General features: G+C 49.1%; 5 protein-coding genes across 5 annotated transcripts; 2 read left to right on the forward strand and 3 right to left on the reverse strand.

Annotated features, from left to right (window-relative positions):
* Positions 1-588: 588 nt before the first annotated feature.
* BGW36DRAFT_445731 (phosphoesterase superfamily protein) lies at positions 589-1996 on the reverse strand (the record flags this gene model as incomplete). Its single annotated transcript, XM_046221687.1, has 2 exons — positions 589-1386; positions 1436-1996. The coding sequence occupies 2 exons, from the start codon at positions 1994-1996 to the stop codon at positions 589-591; spliced, it is 1359 nt and encodes a 452-aa protein (XP_046075488.1).
* A 1539-nt stretch (positions 1997-3535) lies between these two features.
* On the reverse strand, positions 3536-9076 carry BGW36DRAFT_445734 (putative PHD transcription factor; the record flags this gene model as incomplete). Its single annotated transcript, XM_046221688.1, has 6 exons — positions 3536-4768; positions 4822-4907; positions 4958-7483; positions 7534-7628; positions 7687-8620; positions 8726-9076. The coding sequence occupies 6 exons, from the start codon at positions 9074-9076 to the stop codon at positions 3685-3687; spliced, it is 5076 nt and encodes a 1691-aa protein (XP_046075489.1). The 3' UTR covers positions 3536-3684.
* A 1587-nt stretch (positions 9077-10663) lies between these two features.
* On the forward strand, positions 10664-11984 carry BGW36DRAFT_111226 (structure-specific endonuclease subunit slx1). The gene is made up of 2 exons (XM_046209234.1): positions 10664-10971; positions 11031-11984. The coding sequence occupies exons 1-2, from the start codon at positions 10727-10729 to the stop codon at positions 11977-11979; spliced, it is 1194 nt and encodes a 397-aa protein (XP_046075490.1). The 5' UTR covers positions 10664-10726; the 3' UTR covers positions 11980-11984.
* Positions 11985-11989: 5 nt separating this feature from the next.
* Positions 11990-12753, reverse strand: BGW36DRAFT_289954 (thymidylate kinase; the record flags this gene model as incomplete). Its single annotated transcript, XM_046210716.1, has 2 exons — positions 11990-12558; positions 12615-12753. The coding sequence occupies 2 exons, from the start codon at positions 12751-12753 to the stop codon at positions 11990-11992; spliced, it is 708 nt and encodes a 235-aa protein (XP_046075491.1).
* Positions 12754-12985: 232 nt separating this feature from the next.
* BGW36DRAFT_290288 (tRNA-guanine transglycosylase family protein) lies at positions 12986-14552 on the forward strand (the record flags this gene model as incomplete). The annotated part of the gene is made up of 3 exons (XM_046210754.1): positions 12986-13220; positions 13298-14315; positions 14372-14552. 3 exons carry the CDS (start codon positions 12986-12988, stop codon positions 14550-14552), a joined length of 1434 nt encoding a protein of 477 aa, XP_046075492.1.
* Positions 14553-15020: the final 468 nt, after the last annotated feature.

A 15020-nucleotide genomic window follows, 5' to 3' on the forward strand; every position in this document is an offset into this window, starting at 1 on the left:
TGACCACTCAAAAGTAGTACCTCTTATAGCCACGTGTTGGTCTAATTACATTGGTAAAGCCTTGGCACTACATTTACAAACTGACCAATCGGGGGTGCATATCCTTATTCCTTCGGAGTAGAAAGTACCCCTTTAGGATACGTACACACAGCAGATAATTTAGGTACTACATTTACAAACTGACCAATCGGGGGTGCATATACTTATTCCTTCGGAGTGGAAAGTACCCCTTTAGGATACGTACACATAGCAGATAAGTTAGCTTTCATTCCTAGAACACGTATAGAATAATAGATAAAATACTAGACTGTCTTATAACAAAAAAGTCACTAGTAAAGAAACTAGTAGTATATCGAGAAGCATTATTCCCGCAGGCAACGAACACAATTCATACTCTACATCTATGTAGTATGCTACCAGTATAACAATTTATGGCAGTGTATGTATACTGATGATATATAGGGATGATATTAGCTAGAACAGGCAAGGCAGAGACTTTTATATAACAGTTACCTATATGTAGATGAAACCATCCTGCCGTTGGTTTAGCCTAGCCCTACAGTATCCCATAAATCATGATACTAGCAATTACTTGAAAGGCACCGGGCTGGGCAGCGCAGTTGGCGTATTCGACCTCACCTTTTTCCGAATCAAATGCTCAAATGAAGCGGCATGCTCCACCCGTGGGGTGAACGGCTCAAAGTCCCATAGATAGCCGAGAGTGCGCAGGATTGATGCGGACGAATACGACACTGCCTTACCGTGGACGCTGTTGCCCTTCTGCTCAACGTGGCCCTTGGACACCCATGGGGAGATTAGCAGTGTGGGAACACGTCCGCCGAGCCTGTCGAACGGGAACGTGTAAGGCTGGCCAGTGGGCGTGTTCAGTGTAAAGGTTAGGTTATCCGGACGAGGAGCCAGTGGTGCAGGGACGTGATCATGGAAACCGCCGCTCTCGTCAAAGGTCAGGATGAACAGTGACTCCTTCCACTGCGGACTATTGCGGAGGGCATCATAGACATCCCGAATCAATGCTTCACCATCGGAGATTAATCCAGATGGATGCATCGAGTTTGTGCCGACACCGCAGCAGGACGGGTTAAGGTACGCAAGCTCAGGCAACTTGCCGGCCGCCGCATCGGTGTAGAAGTTAGCCAGTGGCACAATCTTGTCAGCATTGTTGCTTGCATAGGTCCAGTTGAAGTAGCCAGCATCCGGGCCGGTGCCGCCCTTGGGATCGTGATAGTTGATCCACGAGTGGCCGTTCTCAGTGAGTTGCTGAAAGATGGAGCGCTGGGGGAGGGCATGGTTGCCGAAGTCGGCATCATTCAGGCCGTGGCCATACGAGGTGCCGGACACGAGGACCGCACGGTTAGGATCGGTGTTCTACAATACCTGGTTAGCTGGAACTACTGATTGGAGGGGGAGGGCTTACGCCAGGGATATCTGCATGCCAGTGGTTGAAGGTGAGATAGTTCTGCACTAGTGTGGTGAGCACCGGTACCTGGTCTTCAGTATAGTAATTCATGACCTCTGCAGCGAGAAATGTCTTGTTCTGCTTGGCGCCGTATAGGCGCATCTGCTCGTGCAGGAACCCTTGCTGATGAGGGACCAGCTTACCCTCGGCGATGAGGGTATTGTCCGGGTTGTAGTCGCCATAGAACTCAATATTGTTACCGTAGATAGCGTGGTCCGGGTCATTTATTACAGAATCGAAATCCCTAGCTCCCGTGCAGCCGACACCCTGTGACGCATCGGTCAGATTGTACGGGTTGCAGAAGGGTCCAGCGTTGATTGGGTTGTCGAGGCCCTTGTGCTTCTGACCGCCGAGCAGATTGTCGAAGGAGCGATTCTCCATGACCAAGATGACGACGTTCTTGATGTTGGCCTTCAGGTTGCGGATCGAGGGACTCGAGTGGGCACTGTCAGGCGCCGTGGGGAAGGCTGAGATGGCGGCCACAAAGGCCATCAGGCCCAGTAGAGCACTAGGATGCATATTGAGGACTCAGGAATTGGCAATGCCTAGGCTGATGCTACTGCTGTTCAGAAAGAGTACCAGGGATAGCTTTTTATATCTGAGGATGACGATTCCACGTGCCCAATCCCTTGTACCTGGTCAACTCAACGGCTCATCTTCTTCAAGGGGAATGGCCCGCATATTGGCGGGTTGTAGAATGCGATCCAGAAGCCGAATATCCATGGCCGCCCCCATGTAGGGCAAGATACATCTGCACACGAGGAGTGTGGAAATTAATCCTTTACATCGGTTGGATACCCTCCTCACCGCGTGGAGGGGGTGGCGTCAAACGGGCCATGTCAAATTATTAATTCGAGATCACGCAGGACATCGCCTACCCCAATTTGGTCTGTATACACATGTAGCTTAATCTGGATCTATTGACGTTTGAAATGGCTGAAAATTAAACCCATTTAGGGTTGAGCGCACGGGATAACGCCAAGAATTCCGCCGTCACCGCAGCGAATCAAGCAGGTTCCATTTGACATCGGGTCAGCCGCCAAGCCTCGGCCTTAGCGCCGTCAGAGGATAAATGATTTAAGGGCTTCCATGAGACAAGACAGAGTCAACACGTGGATGAGGCTGCGTGGGAAACTGGCTTACAACCATGCAGCTATAGGAGATATACTTTGAGGCTTGACTACTTACAATCCACATTTTATCACGCGATACCTGATGTCGGATGAATTGGTGGTCAAGACAGTCGGCTCAACCCGACCAATGCCACACTTCCGGTATATTTGTTGTCAAGCAGGGAAAATATAATGCTTATGCAGCATGCTGATTTCCATGGAGAATCTCGTCGAGTCGGGGACACGGGAATTCATGCTAAGTGCTCCAAGATTGAGAGTATACGGAGTAGAAACATGACGCTTGCGATCAATCTTGTGGAGGGTGTTGTACTCACCCACCTTCTTCGAAATAACGATTGTAATAAGTAATGTTATTATTACTAATGCTTTCAGATACATCAATACAAGACGCTTTCATCTATGCATACAGCTTACGACGGTGAGGAACCGACAATATGTGCGTAAAGTTTATTCGGTATCGTTTGAAGTAGAAAACTGACATTTGAAAACATCAATTAATGGAATAGAGGAGACAAGGGAGAATAACTATTCTACAAGCAGCGCCAGCAGTCACCTCAGATAATTTAGCCTTCATTCCTAGAAAAGGTATATGGACTGGTACATATATACAGGCGATTTCACTCAGCGGCCAAGAATACATGTATCTAGTAATCACATGCACTGATATTGAAGTGATTGATTCAGCCCGTATTAGAAGATTAATTATCTCATCAATTGATAGCTGAAAAAACAATTCCGAGAATAGGATAATAGTACATTTCCACCTGACTAAAATATTCATACATCAAAGATAACGATGTCATACACGCAAGAGAGGAATCATCGAATAATGGCAAGTAGAAAAAGTGAAAAATTCATATCAGCAAAAGACTCTTTACTGATAAAAGTAAACAATACCGCAAACCCACGAACCTAGGGTCTTCAAACGCCATGCTTTTCTAGCTAAACGCGCCTCCTAGACGAGAAACGAAACCAAAGACGCCCGAGTTCCTACTAGTATTGTGTGCGCCCAAATGCGATCAAAATCCATCAAACCACTTTGAAAACTCCATTGTTTTACATCATATTCATGAATCAAAATCCATCGGTATCTTCGCCGCGGTTTCCGTCATCAACTATAGAACCGGAACTTTCGCGCTCGTCCTCGTTGCTGACGTCTAATGCCTCCAATGCTTCGTTTGCATGGGTGTTCTCCATCAGCTCGACATTATCGGCATCTTCATTGGTTAATGCCGCAAAGACATCGTTTATTTCTTGACGGGGTGGACTGCTGCCGAAAGGATTGCTGGTGTCAATTTCCACTGCAGAAACGTTCTCTTGCGGGTTCCGGAAGGCAGACGGAGCACTAAAAAGGGGCTGATCAAGACCACGAGGTGAGCGCGGCGGAAATGTTGGCGACTGATTAGCTGCTTGCGTAAGTAATGGGCCAGGCTCTGGTGTTGAAGAGAGAAGCAATGATGGACTAGAATCTCTTGCTTGGTTTGTATAGTCGCCAGAAAAGAAATTGTTGGGTCCTGCACTTAATACACCATCGGTGCTTCCGGAGAGAGCCTGTGGATTCCCATTTGTACTGCCATCAGCCCCCACAGAAGACGATTGGGTGCGGGTTGTTTGTGATGCATCCATAGACTTGCGCTTATTTGCGTGGCTCGCTTTAGGACGGAGGTGAACGGGGAGATCTTCAACGCGATCAACACCTAGCTGAGCCATGATCTTTTGACTCTTCGTAGGACGAGGCTTTCGAGTTGAAAGAGACTGTTCCAAGATTGGAGGAGGCTCTGGGGCTACTGGAGCCCATTTGTGAATTTCTTGACGGAAGAAGTTTGTTTCATAGGCAAGAAGCACTTCAGCACCTTCAATTTTGCGAAGATAAAAAATTAATGTCGGAACCTCTTCGCTTGTTGTGCAAGCCGCATTAGTAGAGCTGTGAAGAAATTCTCGAAATTGCATTGCTCCCTTGACAATATTTTCCAAAACATCCTCCTCATCCGGTTGAAAGGGGAGACCTGCAATTTCTGCCTGCCAGTCCTGTAGGTCCTCCAGCTTAGGGCGTGCCGCATCACGGGGAATCTTCCTCCGCCAGTCACATACGGGACAAGTATATTTATCATACTCCTTGACCTTGCCTCGTGCAATCTTCAAGCATTTACCGTGGTACCTTTCTTCAATTAATATACGTCAAGGCCTGAACAAGGGGTATACAAAGCTTACCATTCGTGACAAATCTCGCATTCAATCATCATTCCAGCTTCGGGTTGTCTACAAATGCAGAAGACATCTCTTTTGCGCGATTTGGCCTCCCACCAGTTTGAAGTATGGGTTTCCAAAAGACCATCAGGCGTATTACCCGCGAAGAAGGTTCAACAGGCGGTCGGCAACGATCTTCCAAATCAAAGCATGCGGCATTCTTCTTCTCCACGAATTCCATGTGAGATTTCAAAATATGAAGCGGAGCATTTGCCTTGCCAAAAAGCTTCTTGCCCTTTCGCATCCAGTCCTCGTGGCGCTTTTGTTCGCGCTCTAAATCAAGAGCCCCAACGGGTCGACTATTAAGTTGTTCGAGTGACTCCATCAATTCTCGAACTTCTTTGTACGAAGGCCGCTTGCGGAGATCTGGGTCCTGACTACGTTCATAGAGGGTCTGGATATGCTTCTGGGCCTCGCGCTGCTTGGTCAAAATCGCGTCAACCTGGGCACGTGTTTCTGGGGATACGGGAAACCTTGAAGCCTGGGCCGACAGCGCTTCCAGCTGGACGTAGTGGACAGCCTCGACAGCCATCAGTTCCTTAGCCTTCGCTTCCCATGCCTCGCCGGACTGGTAAAGGGCTTTAAAATGTTGCAGATCCTGATCGCTTTCGGTAAGGCCAAGTTCCTCGCCCTGTTGGATCAGCTCCTGAACGTCCTTGAGAGTAAGCTGCTGGTCGCGCTGTAATCGGGCCTGTTCCCTCCATTTCATCTGTTGAAGCATAGTCTCAAGTTTCTCGACCTCGGGAAGATCCACGTTAAAGTTGCGACTTGATTCAACCAATTCCTCTATCTCGGAGATGGACTGTGTACTAGAGTTGAGGGCGGTATGGACCTCCTGACGATATTTCTCGATTTCGCGGGTCTTCTCTTCCAGGGCCGCCATCTGTGGACAGTCGAACGACAGTTTATCAGCCTCTGCAAGTAGAGTGTGGATATTTTCCACTCTGCGAAGCTCACGGTCGCGTTCTTCAAGCTGGGCGGCTTTGGAAGTGCCTTTACGCCAGGCTTTCTCGTTCTTCCTGCGGTTTTGCTGCTTCCGCGTGATGTAGTTATTGGCTTCTTCCACCCACTTGTCGCACCGCTGAACGAAAGCCGCCAGGTCTTGAAGGCCGGGCAAGTGGTAAGGGATTTTCTCACCTTCGTTTAGGAGGCTATGGAGGACCTTTAGCTGGGGCTTGGTTTCATCCTCCAGCACCTTATCCAACTTCTCACTCCATGCTTCAGGGATCCCGGCACGCTCCTTGATCTTCTGAACCAACTTCCTTAGAGAGTCATCTGTCAACCGATATCGTAATGTATGGTTGTCTCCCATCATCCGCTGAGCAGTGGGTATACCGCAGCAGTCGTAAGTATCTGCATGGGTCAGGCAAATAGTGCGGCCTGTGCTGTGACACCGGAATTGAGTCAAGAAAGTATAGGCCTTGCAATAATGGCATTGATAATCCTCCTCTGGAAGATCTTCCTCTTCCACTACAAACTGTGTTTTGCATTCTGCATCCGCAGACCAATCCTCGCCACTGAACTTACACTGGTGTGGATAGATCTCCTTGTGACGCGAGATGAAAGATTCACGTTCCGCTATTTCTCTATCAACAGCACGGGCTAAGGCCGGAGCAAGCCATTTCGCAGTTTTAATTGAAGAATCTCTAGCTGCGGCTGTTAGCAACAACTCATCATGCGAAAAGCATGGCTGTCTTCTGAAAGCTTGGAGCCGCTCGACACCAAGCGCACCAAATGGCTCCCAATCGGTCGGGGCGAAATTGACAGCTTCATTGAAATTGAAGCCGTGATTAAAACCTGCATGGTATGCTTGAGGGAACGTGATAACGAATTGACCAGCTCTTTGGTCGAGTGCATAGACGTTGACGCCTGCTTTCCTCAGCTGGTCTGGGGGTAGAAGTGTTACCAGCTGGAAGAGGAGATCAGGCTGCGTTTCAAACAGTTCTGGGACGGCTTGACGCATCGCTCCTTCAAAAGCCTCAGCATCCTTCCCAGGAATACCATACCAAGTCTTTGTCGAACCAAAGTGCTGATAATTGGCAGAGTATGCATAATGATCTTCATTGTGCCAGCAGAAGGTGGAAAAGCACATGCCAACGTAGACCCAAGGCACAGTCATGCCGGAAATATCAGATTTGATGTGCCGAAACAAAGACTCGCCATAAAAAGGCATCACATTCAGATTCCAGGGGTCGTGGGAATATGGATCCAGAGGATTTCTTTCAATTGTGGGGAAACCACTTCCATGTGTTGTGGAATGAATGTCAGCTCCATACTCGACCTCGACAGTCTCCGTCAAGCTCTCGACCAGTCTCCAGAACTCGCGTTCGACGTCATCCTCCGTTTCACGACGTTGCGTATTGAGGACTGGGTCAAAAGGCATTCGAGGGGCGAAATAGCTCTTCTTGAAATTGTTCGCTTTTTCTTGAAATTGTTTGAGTGAATAGATGCCACCTTCCTCGAAGCCAAATTCGCCAGTTCCAACAAGGCATTTGGGACAATGCCAGTCATAATCCGGGTCCGCATTCAGCGAGTTGTCGAGGCAGGCTTTGTGATATCCATTGTCACAACTGTCGCAAACGAAGATCGTCTGCGGGCTGTCGGTCTTTCCACACGATTCACATTTCTGGAAGAAATTAGCATATAATTCAACGCGTAGAAAAATGAGACACGTACTTCGCCAGTCTTGCGCGTGCCAGTCTTTGGTTTCCCCTTCGAAGGTGTCGGGCGAAGAAGACTCATGTGAGAGCCTGCGACCATTGGAACACCGTCTGTGGATTAGAGCTGTTAACGATAACAATCGTAATTATCTCCTTGGGGAAAACGGACCTTTGCGCAGTCTTTTGCTTCTCCGGCCAGAGCCATCTGGGTCCGGGGAATCAGCTTGTGAGTCTGTAGCGAGACTATCATGGCTAATTGCCCGCTTTAGTAGATGAGCACCATCTCCATTGGTGATGGGAGTTTGCTTGGCTTCAACATCCTTCCCAGGATGCGGGGCAATGCTCTTCGGGGTTGATGAGCCAATCTCGTTCTCATTTTTCACCTGTGGAACGTTGTTAACAGTCATAAAGGACGGCGAGCGGTTGACAGGCGTGAAGCCGCTGGGCTTGTTGACTGCTATAAAACCAGAAGCAGGTCGCGCAGGAACTTCGGAAGGAGGTGTCGGGCCGTCAGGGGTTCCCTCGGTCTCGATCGAAGCATTGAGGATATAAGAGGCTCGGATTGCGGGGGACTCTGGATGTGGGTTCGAAGGGGTAGCGGACATGGGTCGCTTGGCTACTGGCGAGCGATTCGGAGATGGTGTATATGGCCCACCTTGTTCAACTTCCAATTGCTGCTGCACTCCAGGTTTAGCAACACGAAGATATTCTTCGTAAGGCTGCAGCCATCTTTGGTATGAATTTTTGAGTGAAGTGGAGAGTGAGGACATGATTTTGCCACTGTAGCCCAGATCGCGCCCGATTTCAGCCCATTTTTTCAGCTTACAGACTTGGTCAAAACCCCCTCGGACTTCCACGGCTTTCTTCAATTTGTATAGATCCAACGGTCGTTTATCGACGCTCGGGAATCGGTTCAGGTTGGTGCCGTGTTGTTTGTGGAATTTGGACAGTTGGTCGAGATAATTCAAATTCGCCCGGGTGCCTGATTCTGGGTCAGAACGCTGGTCCTGGGAAGCTCCACCGGCAACAGCAACTGTTGAACGCTGGGGCATACCTCCTTCGACCGAATTAAGCTCTTGACGACGAGTTTTGAAATGAAAGCGCTATCATGAAAAGTGTGTTAGCGAGTTATTAGGCGTAATGCCAGTAAAATGGCACTTCAGAAAGTTTTGTTAAGGGGGGTAGAGAATATGGAAAAATCGGCGTACCTCTGTATCCACCGCGAAAGGCGGATTCCAGTTCTCTGGTGGAATAATCCTGCATATACCATATTTGGCGCCTTCCGGAGCTATTTTTCGAATGTATTCGCATGGGTCTTTGAATTCCTCTTCGGTAGGGCGGAAGGTAGGAGCCTCCTGTAGGCCGTGAGGGCGCACCCGCTTCGTTGGTTCTCGAGTCGCGCTGGGCTGACCACGGCGCTCCACGGTCGAAAGGTCCAATGGCGTCGAGCGACGAATACTCAATGGCACATTGTGGCCGTACGAGGGATACGACGAGTTGGGCCGCTGGCGGGCTGCTGCGGATTGCGCATTCGCTCCTGCCGATGCAGGAGCCACCATCTCTTACCAAGGACAGTGTAGCGCTGGAGTGACGTGGAGAAGATTTTGTATCAAAAAGGGCTGGTGCCAAATCTATCAAGGGTGGGTGGGCTGCTGGAACGGCATTGGAGAGAACGACAACGAGGGGGGAGGAGATATGAGAGAGAGATAACGGGCGGCGCAGAAGGCCAGAAGGGCGAAACGCAGAACTAACGGCTGGAGGGGGGAATACAAGCAGTCGTGAACGTAATATGAGACAGGAGAATAAAGAAAGGAAGACTGGGAGGGGGGTGGGAGGGAGCAGAGGGACGACGGAGGAGGATGCAGAGGAAAGCAGCCAGCGTACTTGTGCATGTATGAGAAGTTCGGATGAATGAAGCGGGTGAGTAAGCTGCCGGAGGGGGCCCTACAGCCTGAGGCAGCGTGGGAGCTGTTGGCGCTATTGGGCGGCTGTTCCCCACCAGCATGATGTGATAGGTCGAGCCGGCTGGTACCGAGGCCTTGCTGGCCCAGAAACATGGAACATCTCGCTCTTTAATTACTATTGTGGCATGAAAGTAATGATTTTTTACGCGTTGATTATTGATTTGCCATTCTATGTTTATGGCTTATCTAATTCTTCAAGTTGCTTGGGTTGAGCCCAGTCATCGGTCGGGACGCCGATCTGATACATCCAGTTCCGCGATAAAGGTACGGGCATTCCTGTCTGTATGCAAACGGAAGCCAAGAGAAGCGGACTGCTATATTGTCATTTCGGCACTGTTAATAACATTAATGGCGATTCTGCAGTGCACATTCGTGGGGTGAAGATAGCCCGCTGGTCGGTTTATCAATCGTCTCAGCCAGTTGTTGTCGGCATCATACGGTCGGTGCGGCGCAGACCAGATAGATCCTCTGCGGCGAGTTGCTTTCAGCTGGGCCCCCGTAACCTGCCATCAGCTCATTAAGCCGGCCAGCACCAGCAGGGCCATGGATATTGTCATCGAACCACTGTTATCGAACAGGCTGCAGGTCTTGCCCAGTTAGTGAGTAGGCGTGCAGGATGCATCGACTGCAGTCGAATTTAGCCTCCACGGGGCGGCACTAGGGTAAGGATCAATATGACCCTCTGACTATGCAACGATCAATGATAATAGCACTATTAACTAAGAATACATCAATCCATTAATACGGTATTCATACCGTAATTAATGATCCTGTTAGCCCGCGGGTCTACTATCACGTGTCGATTTGAGATGGAATTATAACGACTTCTTTATGCCTTCTATTAATATCACCACTGATCGTTTTCATTATGACTATATTTCATGTCCTTGCTATTAATATCATTATTGATTGCTGTTCCTCGATTCTAGCATAGCGGGTATGACCGCTACAGTGCATCTATTGGCTCCTATCTTGGCTCGGCGCTCGCTGTTCATGGGCATGCAGCTGGCAAGACCGATAATCGCATGGCATTTGATATTTGTGTTGATAATAAAGTAACAAATGATAAAATCATGTTAATTGATGCCCGATTCCTAAGGATTCTGCAGAGCTGATAGTCTCGATAATCACGTGATTTGTCGATAGCGACTGCATCCAATGTTGTGATTGAGTAATTCCTACGCGACTGGTAGCAATAACAATCACACTGACAATAACAATGAAAATAACAATGACAGCGGCAAAATGACCGACGATTCGTCCCGGGCAAAACCAATGCCCGCCTTCTACTGCTGCTATCTCCTGCGCTCGTCGAAAAAAAGCGACTGTATGTACATCGGCTCCACGCCGAACCCAGCCCGACGCTTAGAACAGCACAATGGCATCTCACGTGGTGGCGCAAAGAGGACAACCGCACAAACCCTCAGACCCTGGCAAATGGTGGCCATTGTCGAGGGATTCACCAGTCGCACAGGCGCGTTGCAGTTCGAGTATGCTGGCTGAGCACGGCACCCGACAGAGCTTCTGCTGACTCGGGCATTGCTTACAGGTGGTCGTGGCAGAACGTGCATAAATGTCGACACATCGATATAGTCGAAAGTGATATCTTGAATCGAACTAACCATCAAGCTAAAGTCAACTCTGGCAGCAACAAGAGATCCGGCGCCTCCAAGTCTCTAGCGAAAAACCTAGGAAATCTACATCAGCTGCTACGTTCAGACTACTTCAGGACATGGCCATTAGTTGTGCGTTTCTTGTCTGCAGACGCCTATGGTCATTGGCAACGCTGGACTGAGCGTGTCGATGGGCTACTCCCGGATAATATGCATATTAAACTGGATCTTCAGGCCGAGGGTGTCAGTTTCCTGAACCCGCATCTGCCGGCTAATGACATGGCCCATATCGACGCCAGCTATAATGGAATGAAGGAGTACTTAGAAAAATCGTTGTTCTTGTTGGATGATTCCAACCTTGTTCTATGTGAGGTATGTAAGAAACGCTTATCTGTGCAAAGCGATGTGATCGTCGTCTGTTCACATCCAAACTGCCGCGCTGCGTCGCATTTGGTGTGCCTCTCGCGACTTTTCCTCGAACAAGATGGAAGCACAGAGTTGGTTCCAACCATTGGCGATTGTCCAGCTTGCAACCGAGAAAACAGATGGGCCGAATTGATAAAAGAGGTGACGCTACGGCTTCGAGGCGGAGATACCATCACAAGCTTATTCAAAACGAAACGAATACGCAAAACAAACGCCAGTAACAAAAAGACATGCAAGGGTGACGAAAAATTAACCGAAGCAGTTGATAATATACTTGATCGCGATTATGTCGTTGATGATGACGATGGTTTCGATGAAAATTGGATCGACGCTGTAGATGTCGCGTCTGATCAGGAAACTATAGAACATGCAATTGCAAAGCCGAAAGAGAAGACCACTTCACGTATCGAAATCGTCATCGAAGACAGCGAGGCAGAGGATTCTGACATATTCGATTGACAGCAGCTCGTCATTTGTCTATGCGAATCGCCGAGCTTTCACCGCTGGGAATAAATGACCATGGGGCCAGCTTCTTGAGCGATCCAATAGAGTCCACATTTTTCATACACTCGAGAACAGGCTCTAAGATGTCCTGTGCCACTTCGTCTACTGGTCTTCCAGCATCGATAACGCAGATTTCATCATTGTGTGGCAGATCTAGGAGTGATAGGAACAAATCCCTCACCCGTTTCTGCATCGAGTCGGTTTCGTATCGCTCTACACCATAGCCTCCCCGCTTGGCAGCCTCCTCTGGCGATATACTTAGGAATAAACAGAGGTCCGGGCGAGGTAAGCCGACCTCTGGTTGCCATGCCCAGTGAAGCGACAGGTTCGGGTTGCCTTTGGCAGCAGAGTAGACCGCGCCAGAATATGAATAGCGATCTACAATGACAGTGATCCCCTTAGCGATATCATCCTGAATACTCTGGGCAACTTCCCATCTGTTGGCCGAGAATAGCAGGTGGATCGAATGATCGCCCAATTGCGATTGACCGCGTAGATAGCTGTCGATTTGTTTCCCGATAGGCGTGCTTCTATCTATTGATGTACTTAGAAAAGCGATAGCAAACGCAGAGAACTAGAGAAGCACACACCTGGAAAGCGGATATACTCGGTCTTGTAGTTCATGTCCAAAAGACTGCGGTAGAGCAACTCGCACTGGCTGGACTTTCCCGCGCGGTCCAGTCCCTCAACCACCACCAGAGCCCCGCGCTTGATCTTGTCATGCGCCATATTTGAGTGCGCCAGGAACGATTCAAAGCAAGGCTGTATTCTCCGTTGCAGGACTGCTGCTTGCAAACGGCTTTGGTGAACGAGCAGGAGAAAGAGGCTCGGGAGTCAGGCGGTCAACACAGCCCCCCAGGTGGTGGACAGGACAGCGGGCATCGACCTTAGTCCCTGTCCATTATTATAACACGGCTTCCCACTATAGCGTCTTCTGTTCTCGACTGTCCTCCAAGGGAAGATGGTGTCTGAGGCTGCTCAGCTTCCAGAGCAAATGCCGAGCCCTTTTTCTCTCCTGCACCCCGCACCATCGGTTCTTGCCCCTCGCGTGGGCAAGTTCGTCATTCCCGGCAGAAAAATTATACAGACGCCGCACTATGTCGCAATCACGTCGCGAGGCACAATCCCCCATCTCGCGCCAGATGTGATTCGAGAGCATACCTCTATTGGGAGCCTATATCTGGGGCTGGAAGATTGTACACTTTATTTCCCTCCCATTATGTGTGTTGAAAATTGCGCAGAGACTGACTTCTTTCTTCCCTGGCCAGTGCAGTTCTAGAGAAAGCCCCTCAAGCGACCCCCCCAATTCTCAATATACCGCAAGCACCGCACGAGTCTAGACTTCGAAAGTTTATAGCAGCCCGGGATGATGATATACTCGTGCTGGGAACGCGCAGGACACCGCCGGTCGTGACGCCGCAATCGAATCTCGCAAATGGAGTCGCCGTGCTCACGTCCGTTGGATTTCACCATCTGGAAGCCCCATACTGGCTTGATTCGCTCAAGAAGCTTCGCCCAGATATTGTCATTGGCATGTCAGATATATGCTATGGGTACCCTCCCGGGGTGAAGCGGCGAGAGAAGATGGTAGATCGGACGCATGCCTACACCCGAGATGCCACAAATCAGATATACCACGAGACAGACCCTACAAATTCCGAGCATAGGCCGTTATATTTCGCCCCAATACTGCCATTGGAGAATACCCAGCAAGGGCTATACCTCGATGATCTCGTGGGCGAGTTGCGACCCAACATTTCCGGCCTCGCTCTTTACGATGCAGCCTCATTAGATATCATTCCCGAAAAACTTGGCGATCTCCCTCGACTATGCTTCAGCGAACCAGCTACACCACAACAAGTCCTTCGCGAGATTGCTCTTGGGGCTGACATTCTTACCATACCGTTCATCGGCAATCTCTCCAATGCCGGCATCGCTCTAGATTTCTCATTCCTACCCAATGAGGCAGATGACGAAGCAAGCAGCTCGACACCAAAACCGTTAGCTGTCGACTTCTGGGACCCCTCACACGCAATCTCACTCGCCCCTCTAAAAGAGGGATGTGAATGCTACGCATGCCAGAACCATCACCGCGCATATGTCTGTCATTTGCTCTCTGTGAAAGAAATGCTCGCTTGGACACTCCTCCAGATTCACAACTATCATGTCATGGACCTCTTTTTCACCAATGTTCGCAGGTCGATTGCAAATGGCACGTTTGAGGCAGACTCGATGGCTTTTGAGCGGCGATACGAATCGTCGTTTCCCGAACAGACCGGTCAGGGACCAAGGTATGGCTCCCTGTCATCCCGTTCATTGGACATGAAATGCTAATTGATACGCATAGATTGAGAGGTTACAGTTCCTACGTATCCAAACGTGAAGAACCGAAACGAAATGCGCCTGCGTATGGGAGGCTGAATGACGCGCTGGAGAAATATGCTGAGTCTCAATCTTCTGTGGCAACGCCAGATACGGATGCAGAGGGGCTGGAAGAGAAAGGCATGGGTGAGAAAAGCGGCATCTGAGTCTATGTTACTCTCGACTGTAAATGGGCACATAGAATCTTTTAAATTTATTCTAATCAATGCAGTAATTATATTGAGGTCATTTGATCATTACATATGTATGTTATACGTAAAAGAGATATCAATTGATGCAGCTTCCTTACACAAGTATGCCATATATAATAATAAGTGTAACAATAGAAGGCTGTGATCAAAAACTGTCGTTGCCTTTATGCTTTATTATGCAATGTTGTTAGGATCAGGAAGGGCATTTTATAATGTTCAGCGCAGATGTGTTCTATGCTAACTGCTTGCTTTGGCCATGGATGCCCTTATTCTTTCTGGCCTTTTCTACATATGACCCTTCTATATTTCGGCTGGCTTTCTGTATGGTCTTTGTGTATTCCTCGATAGCAGACGACCGCCGCCTCCTTCGCCAGAGTCTGTCCAAATCACAGGAGTTAGGATTCCAGCTCATGGTTCTGCACC

The sequence above is a fragment of the Talaromyces proteolyticus genome (genome assembly GCF_021365285.1).
Source record: "Talaromyces proteolyticus strain PMI_201 chromosome Unknown BGW36scaffold_3, whole genome shotgun sequence".
NCBI classification, from domain to species: Eukaryota; Fungi; Ascomycota; class Eurotiomycetes; order Eurotiales; family Trichocomaceae; genus Talaromyces; species Talaromyces proteolyticus.